The sequence below is a fragment of the Cyprinus carpio genome, chromosome A15 (assembly GCF_018340385.1).
Source record: "Cyprinus carpio isolate SPL01 chromosome A15, ASM1834038v1, whole genome shotgun sequence".
Taxonomy (NCBI): domain Eukaryota; kingdom Metazoa; phylum Chordata; class Actinopteri; order Cypriniformes; family Cyprinidae; genus Cyprinus; species Cyprinus carpio.
Window position 1 is genome coordinate 9,707,778 of NC_056586.1, and position 18,186 is coordinate 9,725,963.

The 18,186-nt window shown below is 35.2% G+C and overlaps 1 protein-coding gene across 12 annotated transcripts in view; it reads right to left on the reverse strand.

Moving 5' to 3' along the window:
• LOC109104259 (teneurin-4) overlaps positions 1-18,186 on the reverse strand; it is a 216,645-nt gene that overhangs the window by 17,022 nt on the left and 181,437 nt on the right. For all 12 annotated transcript variants that reach the window (XM_042770962.1, XM_042770956.1, XM_042770964.1 and 9 more), the window contains 5 exons: positions 17,003-17,235; positions 15,214-15,368; positions 8,263-9,140; positions 4,455-4,627; positions 886-1,121 (listed from right to left, as the gene is read on the reverse strand). In XM_042770962.1, coding sequence (XP_042626896.1) covers positions 886-1,121; positions 4,455-4,627; positions 8,263-9,140; positions 15,214-15,368; positions 17,003-17,235 — 1,675 coding nt within the window. The remainder of the gene's footprint in view (positions 1-885; positions 1,122-4,454; positions 4,628-8,262; positions 9,141-15,213; positions 15,369-17,002; positions 17,236-18,186) is intronic.

Below are 18,186 nucleotides of genomic sequence, written 5' to 3' on the forward strand. Positions count from 1 at the left end.
AGAGGTGTGACTGCAAGGTATGGAACTGTGCCTGTGTAAAATTAACTCAGGATGAGCAGATGACAAAGTTGAGATAACACTAGGGTCTGTACAGTAAGTGTCACAAAACACAATGAGAATTTGTATTTGATGAATAAAAATAAAATACAAATGCAAAATGCAAAGATTAGGCAATATGAATAATGAATAATTCATCTTAGTTTTAAAAGTATTTCAGCAAAAATAATGTGATGTAAATTATTGTTACCAATATTATTCAATAAAAAAATAATAAATTAATTAAACAAAACAATATAAAATATGAACCACTTAAAGTCAATCAAACTTCATATTACTTTCAAAGAACATCGACAACGTAACTGCATACATTTCAATTTCAGTTTTTTTTTTTTTTTTAAGATTCAAGGTGATGTTTTCTATAGAATTCTTTCTGAATTTTGTGACATTAGATCATAATCAGAAACACAACTTAGAAGATTAGATATATTTATTAATTTATTTAATTTTTTTCTGTAAATTGCTTGGGATAAAAGCATTTTCCAAATGAATAAACAGCTTATCAACAGTATAAATAGTAGCTTTTGAATTAATTTCTGACAATTTGGCCTTGGATTTGCTGCCAGTGGGCTTCATAGCTCTCATAATTATTTATTAAATTTGTCTAAAATACTTCCACATGCTCTCTAGCAACATTTGAGCTAAAATGGCTACGTGGTCTTGATAAAAAAAAAAAAAAAAATTTAAAAACTCTTTTCCACACTTTTCCAATAACAGCACAGAACTGCCAGCTTTTTAGAAAAAAATAGACTCTGAAATTCATGCAAGAGTACAAAACTCAAACGTAGTAGTATTAAATGTGAAAAGAAAACTCTGTGATGTTCTTACCCTGAGTCTGCGTCCATACACTGTGACCTGTCCTCGTGCCTGTTCTTTCCGTTGTCTCCATTCCACCAGGTTGAGTCCATTGTCGATGGGCAGAGTGACATTTCTCTTGCTTATGGTTGGGTTGACAGTTCCTGACAGCAAGTGAGGCTCCGTGTGAAGAGACACTTCCATGCCATTGGCCAATACCAGACGCAAGGAGCCATCCAGACCAATGTAGTAGCTGTTTTTGACTTGATCTACAATTTGAAGACAAAAAACTAGTTTCATATATATTGCAAAAAACATTGTGGAATGATTATCCAACATTCTATAAAAAAATATTTCACTTATAAATGAAAATTTTGTTATCATTTACTTATTCAATGTAAGTATCAGTAAATGCAGACAAAATTTTAGACTATGACTACTATCCACCCTTTATTGGTTACATTCTGTATTTCTACCAAAATTACAGCCAAATTTATGACACCACTCTTATTTGTTGAACAAGACCAGACAGAGAGTGAAACAAAGGGATGATTCAGAGCCTAGTTAGTCTTTGAGTTGCCCTCGGAAGACCAAATGAGAGAGAGCGAAAGAGAGGCAGAAAGCCATCATAGCTGAAGGCGTCTGCATGTGGCAGCTGAGATGCAACTAAATCTGAAACTGTCTGTCTCTGTCCCCAGGTGGTCTCGCTAAGCGCTTTAAAGGGACAAGGAAGATGGAAGACAGTGAGAGAGAAAAGGGGCGGGGGGGGTCAACCTGTCAGAAATAGAGACTGAAGACAGCGAATGGAAGGGAACAAGAGAGAGAGAACTAACAATAACAACCAAAACAAATAAACACTCTAATTACCAGTCAAAAGGAATTAATAACTCAGCAAAAGCAGTGCAGACACCAGTCATATAAACAAGCTAGCATGTGAAGCTAACACAAATCATTAAGAATTACACAAAACTCCAATTCCATGTAAAAAATACATGTCAAATCCAACAAATCAATAAATAAAAAAAAACACAAAAAATTAATAAACACAGATACAAAACCAAAGTCATTTTAGAATGACACAAAACTTGCAAGCCATTGTGCTATTGCTTACATTTCAAATCTGTCACAGTCATGTTGTTTGTTAAACTTACATGTCTAATCTGTCAAGTCTGTGTATGAAAATACACATATAAAAGAAAATACAAAAATAAAAAAAACACATACAAAAGTAATACACATCATAAACACAAATTTTTCACAATATTATCTAATATTCAATATATCTATAGGACGTCTCCTATAAAACAACAAAAAGCATATTCTTTTTAATGTTTGCTCATCTGCAATATATCTATAGGACGTTTCCTGTCAGATGTCAAATAGAAGTTTAGAAAATGTCTTCAAGATGTTTATGATTTAGAATGTATGTAAAATTGACATCTTAAATATGTCTATCAGATGCTTTTCAGATGAAGCAATCTTTAACAGACATCTTGCAGATGTACGTGTGCTATCTGGGAACTTTGTTTCAGTTGCAACTTTTCATTTCACAATGTGACTTAATATCATAATTACATTTAAGAATTTGACTATTTCTCATAAACAAATTTTGTCTATATCTCAAAATTGTGACTAAGTCTCTAGCAGTTGCAACTTCATATCTTGCAATGTGACTTTATATCTTAGAATTGCACATTTATATCTCACAATATAAATCCCATTGCGACAACGTTTAAATCTTATAATTGTGACTGTTTCTAGCTGCAGCTTCATATCTCGCAATGTGACTTCATATTTTGTAACTACACATTTATATCTTACAATGAGACTTCATTTCTATTTCAAACGCTGATTTTTTTACTCTGAAGCAGAAACAGGCTTCCATATAAAATCTGAAATAATATGGCATCATAAATTTAGCGCCTTTTTTTTAAATCACTCTACAAAAACCCTCATTGGCTGTTTTTAATTGAAAGGTGGGATTTCCATTCTAAAAGCTGTATTTTTCCATGAGTTGTTCATGCATTCATCTCGTTTTATACCTTATTCAGGTAAATAATATTGGTGCCCTGAAAAATACCTCAGACTGAATAACCACCATGTAGGTCGTTTGATACCTTATTCAGGTAAATAATATTGGTGCCCTGAAAAATACCTCAGACTGAATAACCTGGAAATCGAACACACACTCACACAACCTTGGAAAGTCAATAAACAGCACAAGGTCACCACCTCCGAGAAATGTATATCCAGATTGTGTGCGTGAAACTCTGTGTTAAGAGCTAGAGCCAAACTGGTTTCCGTTTGCAAAGCAGACAATAGTGAATTAATTAGCAGCAAAGTGTTTGGCAGGGCGCCCTCTTTCTCTCTCTCTCTCCAGCAGATGTCCAGGACAAGGTCACCATGCATAGGTGACCATTAGTCTAGTCTAGGATAAGAACGCCAGCAGAACTTTATGTCCTCTACCTCTTCTCTCAGACGCAGTCTTCAGTAAACCAACTGAAGCCCAGGGGAGGAGGACAGCCCTTCAAATCAAACGCTCACAGGAGCGCAGAAAAATCTTTACAGTTTCTGAGGAAATAGAGCAGGGCACGGAGAGTTCAAAGCTATTTATTGGGAATCGATGGAGCGCTTGGTTAGGTGAAAAACAGGATATCAAAATGCCAAAGTATGCAAGGAAAATCACAAGCTAGGATGGCGGCCCCTGACCCCTACCACACCCCTATGTCTCTAGGGCCAAAATGATTAAGATTTGGTTTTCTAAGATGGACAGGAAAAGCAGGAGCTTGGTGAAAAAGGGAGGCTGGAACAAACAGAAGTAGTGGACAGGAAATCAATCTGGACTTCATGTCTTCATGAGTGGGCGGTCTTGCGATTTTAGAGAAAATACAAACACTCATGCCTTTATTGATTTCATGAAGAAGAGGCTTGCTTGCTTCCCACAAACACATCAATTTTGCCTCACAGTTATTTTACTTTATGTACATCTACTAAGTTTGTAGTGTATAAGCCTGCTTACAGAGTCTATTTTTATTGGTTGTAAAGTAGTCACACCTGTCTGTGTCCAACTGGTGAGGCAGTAGTTCACATGTGAAAATTAACACAACTTTGAAGGCTCAGTGGTTAAATTATTCCTAAATTGCCTGAAATTTGCCAGATTAAATTGAATCCTATTCCCAACTTGTTTTTTTGAATGTGAGTTGTGAATCAAGTATTATACCTAATTACAATCATGTACTAATGCACAAATCATATCATCAGTCTGATTTGTGAACACGAACAAATAATTCATTAAAAAGAACTAGCTTAAAACTACAGTTCATAGTTCAATTCAGTTACTTAATGATTCATTTGCAGAAGTTCTTCAGTTAGCAGTCACTGAAGGGCTTCAGTTGGCTTGACATATAAACTACTCTCATTATGATTCTTCTCATTTTTGGACCTTACCAAGGGTGGTCACATCATACAGGTTTGGAATGATGTAAGTGATGGTAAAATTTCATTTTTGTGAACTAACCCTTTAAATGTACTGCATTAATAATGTCTAGGCTAAGTGTTGTCCCATAGGATATGTTCAATAAGGACTTTGCAGATATTCTTACCTTGCATGAGTGTGTAGAAGGTTCCTGAGGCCGAGAGGTTGGTGGTGACCGTGAGGTCCTCTTTGTTGGAGCCCTCAGTTTGCACCCGCACAGTACTGTCTAATTCAGTGCGGTAACTGCTCACCCTGCCTGTGGGGTGGGTCACGTTTGTCAGCCGCCCATAGTTGTCATACCTGTGGAGATGGAGAGAACAGAGTGTGAAAAAAGATGGCTCTACACATCTTTAATGAGACCAGCTGTGGATTTCAATCAAATGCAGGTCTGGAGTTCTATAAGCAAGAGAAGGGTCAATGAAGAAATGTAACTGTGTCACAAAACTAAATATTTTGGACCATAATGGAGAAATTTGAATGATATTTGGCATTGTTTACCACTGTGGCAGACATTTATTTTTCAACTTCATTGTGCTGAATCACAAAAATAACACTTCAACTTCAATCTTTGAAACAAAACTGACCTTATTTGTTAAGCAATGCAGTGAAGAACAACTTCTACATGCTCAATTTTCCCAACAGGCTTGTTGTATTTGAATGTGGCCCTTGTGGCTTGTGAAGATGAGTGCTTAGACTTAAATGTAACTCATTATTTTCTAGCCCTTCTGTCGTTCCAAACCTTCATGACTTTCTTTCATCTGTGAAAAACAAAAGATGATATTTTGAGAAATAACTGTTTGGCTCCAAATTTGTCTTCTTTTGTGTTCCACAGAAGAAAGAAAGTCAAGTTTTTTTTTGCGTGAACTATCCCTTAAGAACATGGCTAGTTTGAGCTTCAACGCAGCTTGTACAATATTGTACAAACACATTTGATTTGCTGGAAATATTATATATTTTATTTTGTATGAATTTCATGCAATATCCTTGAGATTCAAATCTAAGATTTGCTTTTTATCACAAAGGTGCTTGGGCTATCTAAATCACTGCCTTCTAAACTTCACAGGCTCTACACGCTAAAGAAAAATCACTGTATATAAAGAACAAAATGTGTCTCCTCCATTTAATTTGTAGAAGTAATTAAGAAGTACAAGCCAAAACCTTGGTGATACAGTATGTTTCTTATAAGCCTCTTTATTCCACCTCCAAAACTCTTCTCTCGTATAATTTTTGCTTCTCATTTTTTTCAAGAGACAAAGGAAGGAGGTTGGAGGCTGGCAACTAAATAGAGGAGTGAATGACGGCAGTTGACCCACAACGGTTTTGTTCTGTTCTTTGGCAAGCAAACTAAATTATCCTGTTTTCTTCTTCTACTTTGTTCCTTTCCTCCCTATTTTTTTATTTGCCAGCCTCCATGTGAGCACTCTCTCAGCAGGCCGAGTGTGGAGTAAATGCAGACTGATTCATTTTGGTGACCAAACATCCCCATTTAGAGCAGCAGTCTATTGTAGTCATTGCAAACTGACCGCCTCAAAGCACCCTGGGATTGGAGTATTGGTCGAGATGTACCACTGAGTCACGCCGCTGTTATCATCATAGGACACAAATACAGTGGGGGGAAGAAAACACTCGTAAACAACGGTGTGAATGTTTATATCTTTCTGAAATCCTTTGTAGTCACATGAATAACATGAAAACATGAGTATTTCTTTTCAAACCTTAAAAAAAGCATGGACTCTTTAGTCCTTGATGTTTAGTCTGCTCTGTTCTAGTGCAGGATAACAGTGATTGCAAAATAATACATCTAATTACAACTTTTTTTTTTTTTAAGAAAAACAATAAATAATAATACAAATAAGAAAAAAACAAGAATCAAGCTTTCTTTATCACAAAAGACGACCTCATGTTGTCTGGGGAAATGGACCGATCTAATTGCTTAGGAAGGAAAAAACAACAACATAGCAACTATTCCTGATGTTAATTATTGTTTTTTTTCTCTCACTAATTTCAATGATTGAGTAAATGTACTTTGCCTGCCATTTGTTCATTTGGCAAAGATATGATATGGGACTGAAACAAAGGATGAAAAACTGAACTTTCTTGAACCCTTGAGGCAATGCCACATACAGTTGGTTATCTACAACTATTTACCATGGCTTATCAAATATGCAGCATTTGTACATTAAAATAAACAGTACAAGCAATAAATGTGTGTTAAGTAGTTTTAAATTAGTTTTGTCTACAGTCAAGGTCACGTGAAAGTAATATGCTAATGAATATGCTACAGAAGTATTAACACAAACACATTTTCTCTTCTGTTATACAGACTGAAAGCTGAGTCAAAATCATTTTCTCTAGAAAAAGGTTTACATTTTAGTTAATCTGGAATCAGTTACAGGGGTGTAGGATGGATTTACTGTTTGGGTGGGACTCAAAAATAAGTGGGCCTACAGGCAAAACTAAAATTTTAGTTTGTAATTGGAATAACATAGAAAACTTACACAAATACTGGAGATGTTGTCTTACATAAGCTAGTGGGAATTAGTGGGTGGGCCTGTGCCACCACTGAGTAACTAGAGTTACATGCCTGGTTGATCAAAACCAATTATAACTGATTGAAAAGCAGAATTCAGCCTTATACACACCATGGGTAAAAACACAAATGGAACTAAACAATGGCAAACATTGACCAATTTGTATTCAGGTATACATAACATAAATATTTTACTTTTTGTATTTTTATTTATATAATCAAAATATTAAAAGTTAGAAAAGAAAATGAGCGCCTGAACTACGAAAACAGGAACTCTAAAAACAACACTGTCTGAGATACTCTTGAAACCAATTACCTTACAGCAGATGACTGAAGTCCGATAAACCACAGAGACCTCGTGAACTCTTGACTGTATCTACAGTAACATGACCCGCAGCCAACCAAGACCTTTATAATGTACGCTGAGCAAGAGTAAATTTAGCTTCCAATAGTCGAGTGAAGCATCGCTGTAAAGCACATAGTGGTGAATGTGAAACGCTCTATGCAGCCAAAAACTGATTTGTCTTTTTCAGATATAGCTTGGATAAGTATAAAAAGATTATGATATCGTGGGCACTGAAAAGCATTTCACTTATACATTTAATAAAAAAATATTAAAGTCAAATAAAACAATTAAATAACAACAACAGCAACATTATTATTATAATTTAAGACTATGTAATATTATCAACATTCATATATATATATATATATATATATATATATATATATATATATATATATATATATAATTATATATATATATATATAAATTTAAAAAATCTAAACATGACTCTTAATAATATAATAAAATAATATAATTACATTATATATAGTATATATAATGTGTTCTCTAATATTACAATTTTAAGTCAAATATATAATAAAAATAATTATTGATATATCATTTTGATAATATAACAAATCAATTTTAAAATGATATATATTATATATATCATGTAAATTTTTGATTTTAAATGTATACATTTTTTTGTGTATTATGTACTGTAATTTATTGTATTGTAATTATATTACAAGTTTAAAAAACAAAATAATATAAACAATAAATATAAACAATACATTAAATATACTTCTATATAATAATATAGACATTCTAATAATATATAACAATGTAAATTATCTTTAGGATTATGTAAGAACATCATATACAGATAAATACTGTAAAGGTATAAATTTTATTTGTGTATATACAAACCTCATTATTAATATTTAAATTTAACATTATAAATGCTTCACACAAATGTTACATCTTGCATGAGTTAAATCTGTAAAAAAAAAAAATTGCTTCTTTGCAGTATGATGCATTCTACACTTGATGCGCCATGGAAAAGTTTTTAGCCTTTAGTATAGAAAACAGTAAACAGAAAGTAGAAAGCATACTCACTCATAGAAGGTAGTCCATCCATCTTCATTGCTTTTTGTGGCCAGCAGACCTGAGCTTCCATGATAAGTCATCATGGCAATCTCTTGACCCTGGGCAGCAACACTCTTCAGCGCATTATTAGTTCCAATGGTGAACCAGAACGTCTGGCCATCAGGACCCATCAGCCAGAGCGGCAATCCCGTTGTGTCTCTACGAATGGTCACTTTGTTCTTATTCTTATCCGTGATGCTGCTCAGGTCACCTTCACCAGAGTAGGTCAAGTTGTACAGGTGGTCTCCAGTGGTCAGACTCTGAGTGTAGATGTGACTCCCGTTCATGTCAAACAGGTAGAGCTCGTCGTCAATGGGCGAGGAAACTTCATACATGTTGAGAGGGTTGAGGAACGCTTTGTTGCTCCTGACATATCGGATACGTATGTTTCCCAGGTCGGCGATGAAGAGTTCTCCATCAGGCGAAACTGCCAATGAGGAGGGTGCGTTTAGCTTGGCATCTTTGGCATAGCCGTCGTCGCCCGAGTAGCAGTCGCAGTTAGCGTCGTTCTTGCAGTCGCAGCCACTAGGGGCGCCAGCGACCAGAGAGATCTCTCCATTGGTTGAGACCTGTCGAACACGGTTGATCTTCTTCTCGTCCGACTCAGAGATGTAAAGCAAGCCGCTGTGGGAGACGGCGAGAGCGTTGGCAGATTCCAAGGTGGCATGAATGGCGATTTTGCTGACGAGGAAGTGATCCAGGCCGGGCACCTGGCAATGCATTGGCCTTCCTGCTACAATCCTCACTTGATGGTTCTCTGAGATCTGCAGGACTACGTTGTTGTCCAGAACATAAAGCGAATTGTCCATCGGACTCACGGCCAGATCTGTGGGCCACTCTAGACGCACCTATAGGAGACAGGGGAAAAATACACTGTTATAAAGCAACACTGAGAATATATTTGTCACAGGAAAAGAGTGAAAACCAAAACTGAAAAGCAGGTGCTCAACCAACTGTATAAAGGCTCAACTTAACTAAAAATAAATAAATAAATAAATAAATCCCAAATCTAGAAAAAAGTTCAAACATAAACATTAATTTAACCATTTCTTTTTAAACAATAATGTTTCTGCCAACCTCAAGGTCTTCATCAGACATCAGTCAAGAGTTTCACAGGCAAACAGAATATTTAAAATAACCTTTACAATAAGCAGGGAGTAGCAAAAAAAATAATAAAAAAAATAATAATAATTAAATCACACTTAAATCACATAAATCAAGATAAAGCAATTTAATCTGCAACAATATTGAAAAAAATGTTTTAACTCAACAATATGTACTTGTCATACACAAAAGATCACACACACACACACTTTCTCTCTCTCACACACACACAAACAAACAAAAAAACAAACACACACAACAAAAATCACAATTTTAAATAAAAAATATATTTGCCAATTATATATTGCTTATAATACATTGCTAAAATCATCCTCTCTATGTCCTCTTTATGGCATATTTTCATTATTATTATTATATTATTAAATAAAACATGCAATAATGTATTTCCTCTTAATGCATGTTTTAATGATGATGATGAGAGTATTATTATTAATATTATTATTATCATTAGTTTTTTGTGTATAACAATAGGAAATTTGTTTAATTTCAAAACTGTATTTTTTTTCAATTAAATATTGATATATTTAAAATGTGATTTATCTTTTTTAAAGTCTTTTTTCCTACTCTGATAGAGGAATGGATCTACTGCCTACTGTAAAGGTTCTTTTAAATGCACCATTTGCACAAGAAAAACACTTGATGTTTGATGTTGGCAGAAACTTAAAGAAATATTTAAAGAAATAAGCAAACATTTCTTTACATATATTTATTTATTTTTTTTTTTTCTACGGAGAAAGTGAAAACCAAAATGCCAGATACTACATAACACATTGAAAGCAAATATGACAACACACACACACACACACACACACACACACACACACACACACACACACAAATAGGTCACAATTGCTGCAGAAAACAAACAGTTCTTGAATTGAGGCTAATTTGTCTGATAAACATGAAAGTTAAAAGAGGAAGTCGAAATGGTGATAAGATGCGGAGAGAGAAAGAAGCGGGAGAGAAAAAGCGAGTCAAATGATCAGATTAAAGCATAGCGGTGAGAATGATCACATGGACTCCCAAAACAAAATACTTGCACCGTATCTGCCACCCCTCCACATGGATGGCTTTTTCTAGCTTAGGCTTATTAATTTCATAATGGAAAGCGACTGCAGCAGGGGAACAGGTCCTTTGAAACAAAACGTGGCACACATATCAAAAAAGACCCACTGCCTCCTGCTTGGCCGCCTAAATTATGACTAATTGTTCTGAAAATAATGCAGCAGGCTTTTAACATAGAAATGATTGAATCTGGTGAATTTGCACAGACCCTCTCTTCACTAGGGGACTGTAATCACTCTCTTAGGGACCGAATATGAAGTGTCTTATTTCAATAGTGTTCTTGGCATGCTAACAAGGCTGGCTGATTAAAAGATGCTTTTAATGCACTCTGAGAACAGACAAAAAGCTACCAAGCTGAGCTTAATATTAAAAGTATTATACAAGTCGCAAACTAATCTGGAGCAGTCGACTGGGACATGTTGAAAAAACTCTGGGTAAGGAGTTATGGGTAATTTTTCTGCATGAAGTGGATGGCTACAGAATACACAGTATAGTGCTTAATATTTCTTAAAAGTTGGATTTGTGAAACATGAAGCTGCATATGCATAATACAACAATAAGTAAAGTATTTTACATTTCAGAATTCAGAACAGAATTATGCTATAATAATACAATATGATATCATGATGCTGCATGTTCAATTTTGCAAGAGTACAGTAATCTGGTCAAGTTTTTATTTTTACAACAAGTGTGTAAATATCTCAGTTTTTGGTGGTATGATCAAATAACTAGTCCAAAAAAAAAAAAAAACATACAAAAAAATAATCTGCTTTTATTACAAAACAAAACAAAAATGTTTGAAGTGGCGGCATTTCCATACATCGGACTATGAACAGTCTGCATACTTTTATTCTTTTTATAATTATTATTATTAGTTTTTTTGTTTTTAATCCAAGCCTGTGTAAATGTCTTGACTTTTGGTGGTATAATCAAATAACTAGTAAATAAAAAAAAAATAAAAAAATCATATTTAATAAAGTAATATAACAAATATATGTTTTACCATTTATTGAAAAACAACAACAAAAACTGAGATTACATAAAAAATTAGATCAAAATAAAAATAAAATTAAATGTCCAAAGTGGAGGCACTTTCATACATTCTGGTATTTCATGCATACAGATACATATAAATGCATCAGATAACAAAACGCATCAGAACACAGCACTGATTAAAAAAAAAAAAACATCAAAATTGAAATGGCCCTGCGGAACTAGAAACTGTTAAAAAGGTAGGGGTAGGCCAGATAACAGTTGATCTCAGTATCCTGAAGATTCTGGACTGTCTGATAAGTCCTCAACAACATAAAACATAGCACTCAATACAGCATTCTGCCCTCATTCCTGGAAATGATGCCCGCACCCTGAGCTGATCTATATCAAACTGCCTCTTGGACACTGGTCTGCAGTAATCTATTGGCCAAAGCCACTGCCATGGCTTAAGTAGCACCACACATTGATTTTAAGATACGATTAAGTCACAGTAAGACCTGAAGAAAGAAGACTCTCACTGCCTAACTGAGTCACCGTGTTCAGTTGGATATCAGTCAGTGATATCTCCCCCGAGCTGAAACCTACAACACATACACACACACACACAACATGATATCGAGATCTCTTATCAGAGCAGAGGGATTAATATAATAAGACACATCATGGAGCAAGCAGTTCAGAAGTGGAGGTGGTGAGGGATGGGCTTTAACCAAAACCAAATGCCAATTTAAAACAATCACTGAAGGAACAAGAAAAGTTACCCGAGACCTTGTCGAGACGTCAGTGAAAGAGCACTGTCTGGAATCATTGCATTTGGTTTAAAGTGCAATATGTGTGTAAACCTTAAAAAGGGCAACTCAGAGTCTAAACCAAGGCTTTTCAAAGTTTTTAATGTCAAGCAGCCTCAAATATGATTTGGGAAGGACGCCCTTCCCAAAATATATAACTGTAAAACATTATTATTAATCCAACATTTTTAATTTGAATAGCAATTTTTCCACAATAAATATTTTTCACTATAAATCATTTGAATATACTTTTCTCTGAATTTGTCTTGTACCACTTTGAGAAAAAAATTGAAAAACCCCGGTCTAAACAATAAGCACTCTAAACATCTGAATATTGTTGAAAACCCCTCTGGGAAATGTTTTATTTTGTCCATGTTAAATGTGATTTCCTTTAGTAGTAGGTATTTTTTTTTTTTTTTGGTCTTGGAACAACAATGCCAATAACCAATCAGATTTTTAGGTTAGGTACAGGGTCTAACCAAATCAGATTTGAGAGTTATAGTTAAGTCCAGGGTTAGGGATTCAACCATTCTAACCTACCAATCACTTCAGTCCAATTTTCAGGGTAGGTTTAGCATTAAGGATATGATTAGAGGACGACTCATTGCTAGAAAGTTTATTCCAGGACCAGAAAGGATGCTGATTCTTGAATCCTTGGCTTTTTGCAACATATTGCATGAAAAAAAAAGACATTTTCCAGATGAAAAGGCACTCAATGAACAGATGTCTTGATGTTTTTGTGCTATCAGGGTAATTTTTTCTTTATCAAATCCATTTTCTTCTGAACAGTGGTGATTAAATATTCAACGCCTGTGTATTTGTGTGTGATTTGATACCTCTGTGAGTGATAGGCAGGATGTAGCATCTCTATTTCTCTGTCTGCTCACACTTTCACACTAACAGAGTGAGAGAGAGAATAAATGGCTCACACCCTCGTAAATCCAACAATAGAACAGCTGCCGTTAAATCTTTCAACATACGCTCAAGCACACGTAATGAGAACACGCAGGCTTGACCTTGTCCGAAAGCATGTAAGCACGCTTGCATCTTAAACAGCCTTTTCACAATACAGTCCTCACTCCAATGTTTCTTAACAATTTTGATTCATGTCATAAAAAGGAAAAGAATCGCTCAGTTAGTTTGAAGACATGCTGTTTCGGAGCAGCCGTTGATGTAGATATCAGGGTTGTGCACCATTCAAATTCCAATCAAATTCCCGAGGTAGCAAACAAGATGCAGAATCGACCTTTCGCTAATATTGAGTATGAAAATCATTGTGTGTGTGTGTGTGTGTTTTAACTATGAATTTTGATGAACCCCAGTGGAAAACCCTTGAATTGTGTACAAAAAAAAAGAAGAAGAAGAAAAAAAAAAAGAAACATCACTGAAGTAAAATACATTTAAATATTCCCATGTCTCCATGAATGTGCAGTTATCACCATATTTCTATGTTCACCAGGGGATGAGGAGAATATTTATTCCCGAAACCGATGTAAGAATTGAGAATATTCCTGCCAACTCTCAAATTCATAGCACTCCTGCAGGGTGCCTGCGCTGCCTGAAAGGCAAACAAATTTGGAATATAATGCGAGGTGTGCTCTGAATGCAAGATCTGAATAGTAAGTGGAAAGGAATGAAGCCATCACAGAACTGAACCTACCAAGAGGGGCTTATTGGAAGCTGAGATATCAGGACCTAAAAGCATTACGTTAATAAACTCGGCACCCGGCACCAAATTTATTTTTTATTTTTTGTTGAATCTAGGTGAAAATTGGCAGGCGGTGTGTGAGAGAGAGGAAACAGGCTTCAGATGAGCCTTCAAAAGTGTGGCAGCACAGGCTTAAGTAATGCGGCGGCATGTTTGATGCAGTGAGCATGTGCTGCACATGCATTTTTAATGGATGCTTTTTACTGTCTGAGTGTCTTTGGTAGAAGCTGGTGTGATTTGTCATCATTGAGGCTGGGACTGCAGTGGTCTTTCTGTGAGTGTGAGTGTGTGTGTGTGTGTTGCAGGGTAGAGAGGTTTTCTCTGTGGTGCAGCTGGAGGTCGTCTCCCCCAGTGCTCCACATCCTCTCAGCAGAATAAAGCATCTCAGTCAGCCCACAAAGCATTATTGAGCAAACTGTGAGTTGGACGGATATATGTAAGCAAAATCAAAAGGTTAAATACAATTCATGTGTTGGACTACAGAATGTTTTTTTTTTTTTTTTTTCCCATTTCATTCAATTTATGATCTTCATACTGTGGTTTTGAAGAGTCATCAAAGACAAGACCCATAATGATGTGTCTCAAATTTCATTGGTTGTAAGGTGAATCTCATTAATATAACACATAATTAATTTTTATTTATTTATTATTAATTACAAAAATATATACTTACTATAATTTATATTATAAATATAATTTATAAATAAAATGTACACTACAGTAAGGGTAAAGTGTTTTCTTCAGCATATTAGAATGATTTTTGAAGGATCATGTGAATATTGGACTAATGGCTGGTAAAAAATTTGGCTTTGCAATCACAGGAATAAATTACATTTTAAAATATATTCAAATAGTTCTTTTAAATTGTCATAATATTTCATAATATTATAATTTTTACAGTATTGTTGAACAAAGTAAACATCCTTGTCGACCGGGTGAGTATAAGTGGCCAGAACTTTTGAATGTTATATCAATATTTATTTTACTGGTTTTCGCACACCTGCAGCTGTAGGCAGCATCTGGGTTACTGGGACCCAAGGCAACACAAACACCCCTGACCTGCCCTGAAGAGTTGTCAGCTGCACCCCTTCATCCTCCCTAAGGCTGATATGACAACTACGCCGAACATGGCGGAAGAACATTATACTTGTGCTGGCCTTTCACAAATCCTGCCATAAACTGGCTTTTAAAAGAGGCTTGATGGGTGAGATACCGCAGAGGGAACACAAGAAGGCTGCCCACCTGCGAGATGTCCATCACTGAGTCACAGCTCAGGGGTCGTGCCGAGGTCAAGTCGTTGAAGCCCAGCAGGGTGGATATGATACCGTTCTGATCGATGCGGCGGATCATGGTGCCGTCTACAAAGAAGATCACGCCATACTTGTCCACAGTAATGCCTGGAGACAAGAGACAGAGCAAGGGAATGGATCTCTGCTAGGAGGACTGTCTCTAGAAAATAATCTTACATGATCAACAATTAGGTGATTTACATAGCTGTCAAGAAGATTCATATTCCAAAAATAAAATAAAATAAAATAAAATAAAATAAAATAAAATAAAATAAAATAAAATAAAATAAAATAAAATTTAAGAAACACAGTAAACTACAGAAAATGTAACATATTTTTGAAACATAACATTGTTATATTTCCAATACAATTTTCAATACCATAATTAAAAATAATAATAATAATAATAATAATAATAATAATAATAATAATAATAATAATAATAATAATTGAAAGTGGTAAGTGGTAGTAATTGTTGTACAGCCTTTGACAAATGCCAATGTAAACAGAAATGCATTTTTTTAAAAATGTAAAAAAAAAAGTAATACAATAAAATAATATATTACTAAAATTTAAATTTAATGATAATCACCTTTAACATAAACAGATGAATGAATAAATGAACGAATGAGAGGGAGGAAGATAATATGCCTTATTGTGGAAAAAAAGTCAATGTCTAATTTTTAAAAAATATGTAGAACTTTAAAATTAACTAGATTGCAATAATGAAATTTAATGAGAACCACCATTGACAAAAAAATAAAATAAAAATAAAATTGTATTGTATTTTTTTCTTTAGATTTTGATTCACTACCAAAAAAAGAAAAGAAAAAAAAAAACACAACAAAACAAAACAAAACAAAACAAAACAAAACAAAACAAAACAAAACAAAACAAAACAAAACAAAACAAAACAAAACAAAACAAAACAAAACAGGAACAACATGATGCTGCATATATGCTAAGCACATATTCATTCCATAAATAAAGTTGGAATGACATGGTGATAATTGTCAGGACAGAATGAAATGCATATCTCTCAGCATCAACATGTTCAATAGGAAGCCAGAAGTCTAATAAAAAATCCATGTGCTAAATTCATTATTTATGTCTGAGGAACAACAAGCAGGCATTGAGCATCCTGGGGAAGAGAGATGCATATGGTGCTGTTCAAGCGATTTTAGAGCATGTGATTCATTTCAACGTCACTGCAGATGACAAAGGGAAACGTGACTCTGGGTACATCATCTTTCATTTATAATCGATAATCACGGCTTCACTCACAAATGTTCCTTTACTTTCAAATGAAGGAAAACCTAACAGACTAGGAAATGGAAATGCCATTATATTATTGCTTTGTGTCGGTGAAAATGGAAGGAAACATTAATTAATTCCCCTCAAAGCACTACATATGCTACACTAGGAGAATGGGTATACTCTATACTGGAAAACTGACAAGTGGATTCAAACCGCAGGTTCTGCTATCAATTTCATGCTGTGGTTTTGGGGTTTGCTCTGAATTTAGTTGCTTAGGGCTTGTATTGGTACAAATATATAGATGAAAGTCTATTTGAAGAGCGTATGTGTGGCTGAAGCAAAATAGCTGAAATTGTGTATAGCATCTTTAATTTTGATTTTACTCATAGCCTGATGGGAATGATGGGAAAATTGAACCAGTAATACCAAAATCTCTGTCTGTTTCAAATATGTTGACACTGTTATTCAGATACATGGAGGCTTACCTCTAGGGTTGGTAAGTGTGGCCTCCACCGCCTTGCCTCCGTCCCCGCAGCGCGTCTCATCATAGGGAAGACACTGATCGCCTGTACCTGCCACCAGCTCTAGGTTCTTTGCTACATCCTTCACTGTGTTCAGAGATTTCACTTTAAACACCTTCCTGCTGCTGGTGTCCGAAAGGTACAGAGCCCCCGAAACGGGACTAGTAGCCAGGTAATATTTGTGTGCAGGACTATTGCTAAAAAAATCAAACAAACAAGGAAAAACAATTAGCTGTGATGTAAAGGTTTGTGTAAAGTACTCTTTGTAAAATGTGTTTTCAATTTCATATTTTTATTTGTTAAATGCATTTATTTAATTATTAAATGTAATTTAAGTGCTGAAGCCATTCTACGCTGTCATGGTTAAAGTGACATGTTGGCCATTATGCACAGCGAAATTATCCGCTTTATAAATAATCAAAAAACAACAGCAGGCTTGTGAATCATGTGTCACATTTAAATCCATGCATTACAAACAGCTTCAGAGGAAGGGATTTGCAGTGAGCATTTATGTACATTGCAAATAAGAATCAAGAGTTGACAGATCCCCTGCCATAGCTTGAGATGTTTCTGCCATGTCCTCTCTGCATCAGTCTTTTACTGTATGCATCTACTCTTATTCCAAATATAGAAACACATGTAGTGTGTGTAAAGCCTGTGGTCAATACAGTCGGCCCAGCGTCTAATGTGCTGCCAGTGTGCATTCAAATAGGTATGCCACCAATCCCCCTAAAGGGAAACTTTCTTCTGGAGATGCAGGTGGTCTACAGCCATTATCTAAACACATTATGTATTCCTGGAGCAAAAAATGGCCCACAGGCCAAAAAAAAAACAAAAAAAAACAGTCCATTACATGGTAAAGCTGGACAATCAAAGTCATTCCTTACAACCACACAACATGAAAGCCCAACAAAATGGCTCCAATCAGGCTCGAGAGGGTCTCACTGGTGGGGAAAAAAACTCCAATCTGGAGGCAACGTACTGAGTTTCCTCTCTATAGTATACTAATCATATTCTGAGAAAATGATAAAAAGTCTAGGCACCTGGACTGCAGTTCTTACAGCTTTCAAGTTGATTTATGAAATGCTCTAATTATACGTAGCTCTGCTGATGGCTACATCTGTGGTCAAAGACCGCTTGCAGTGAAA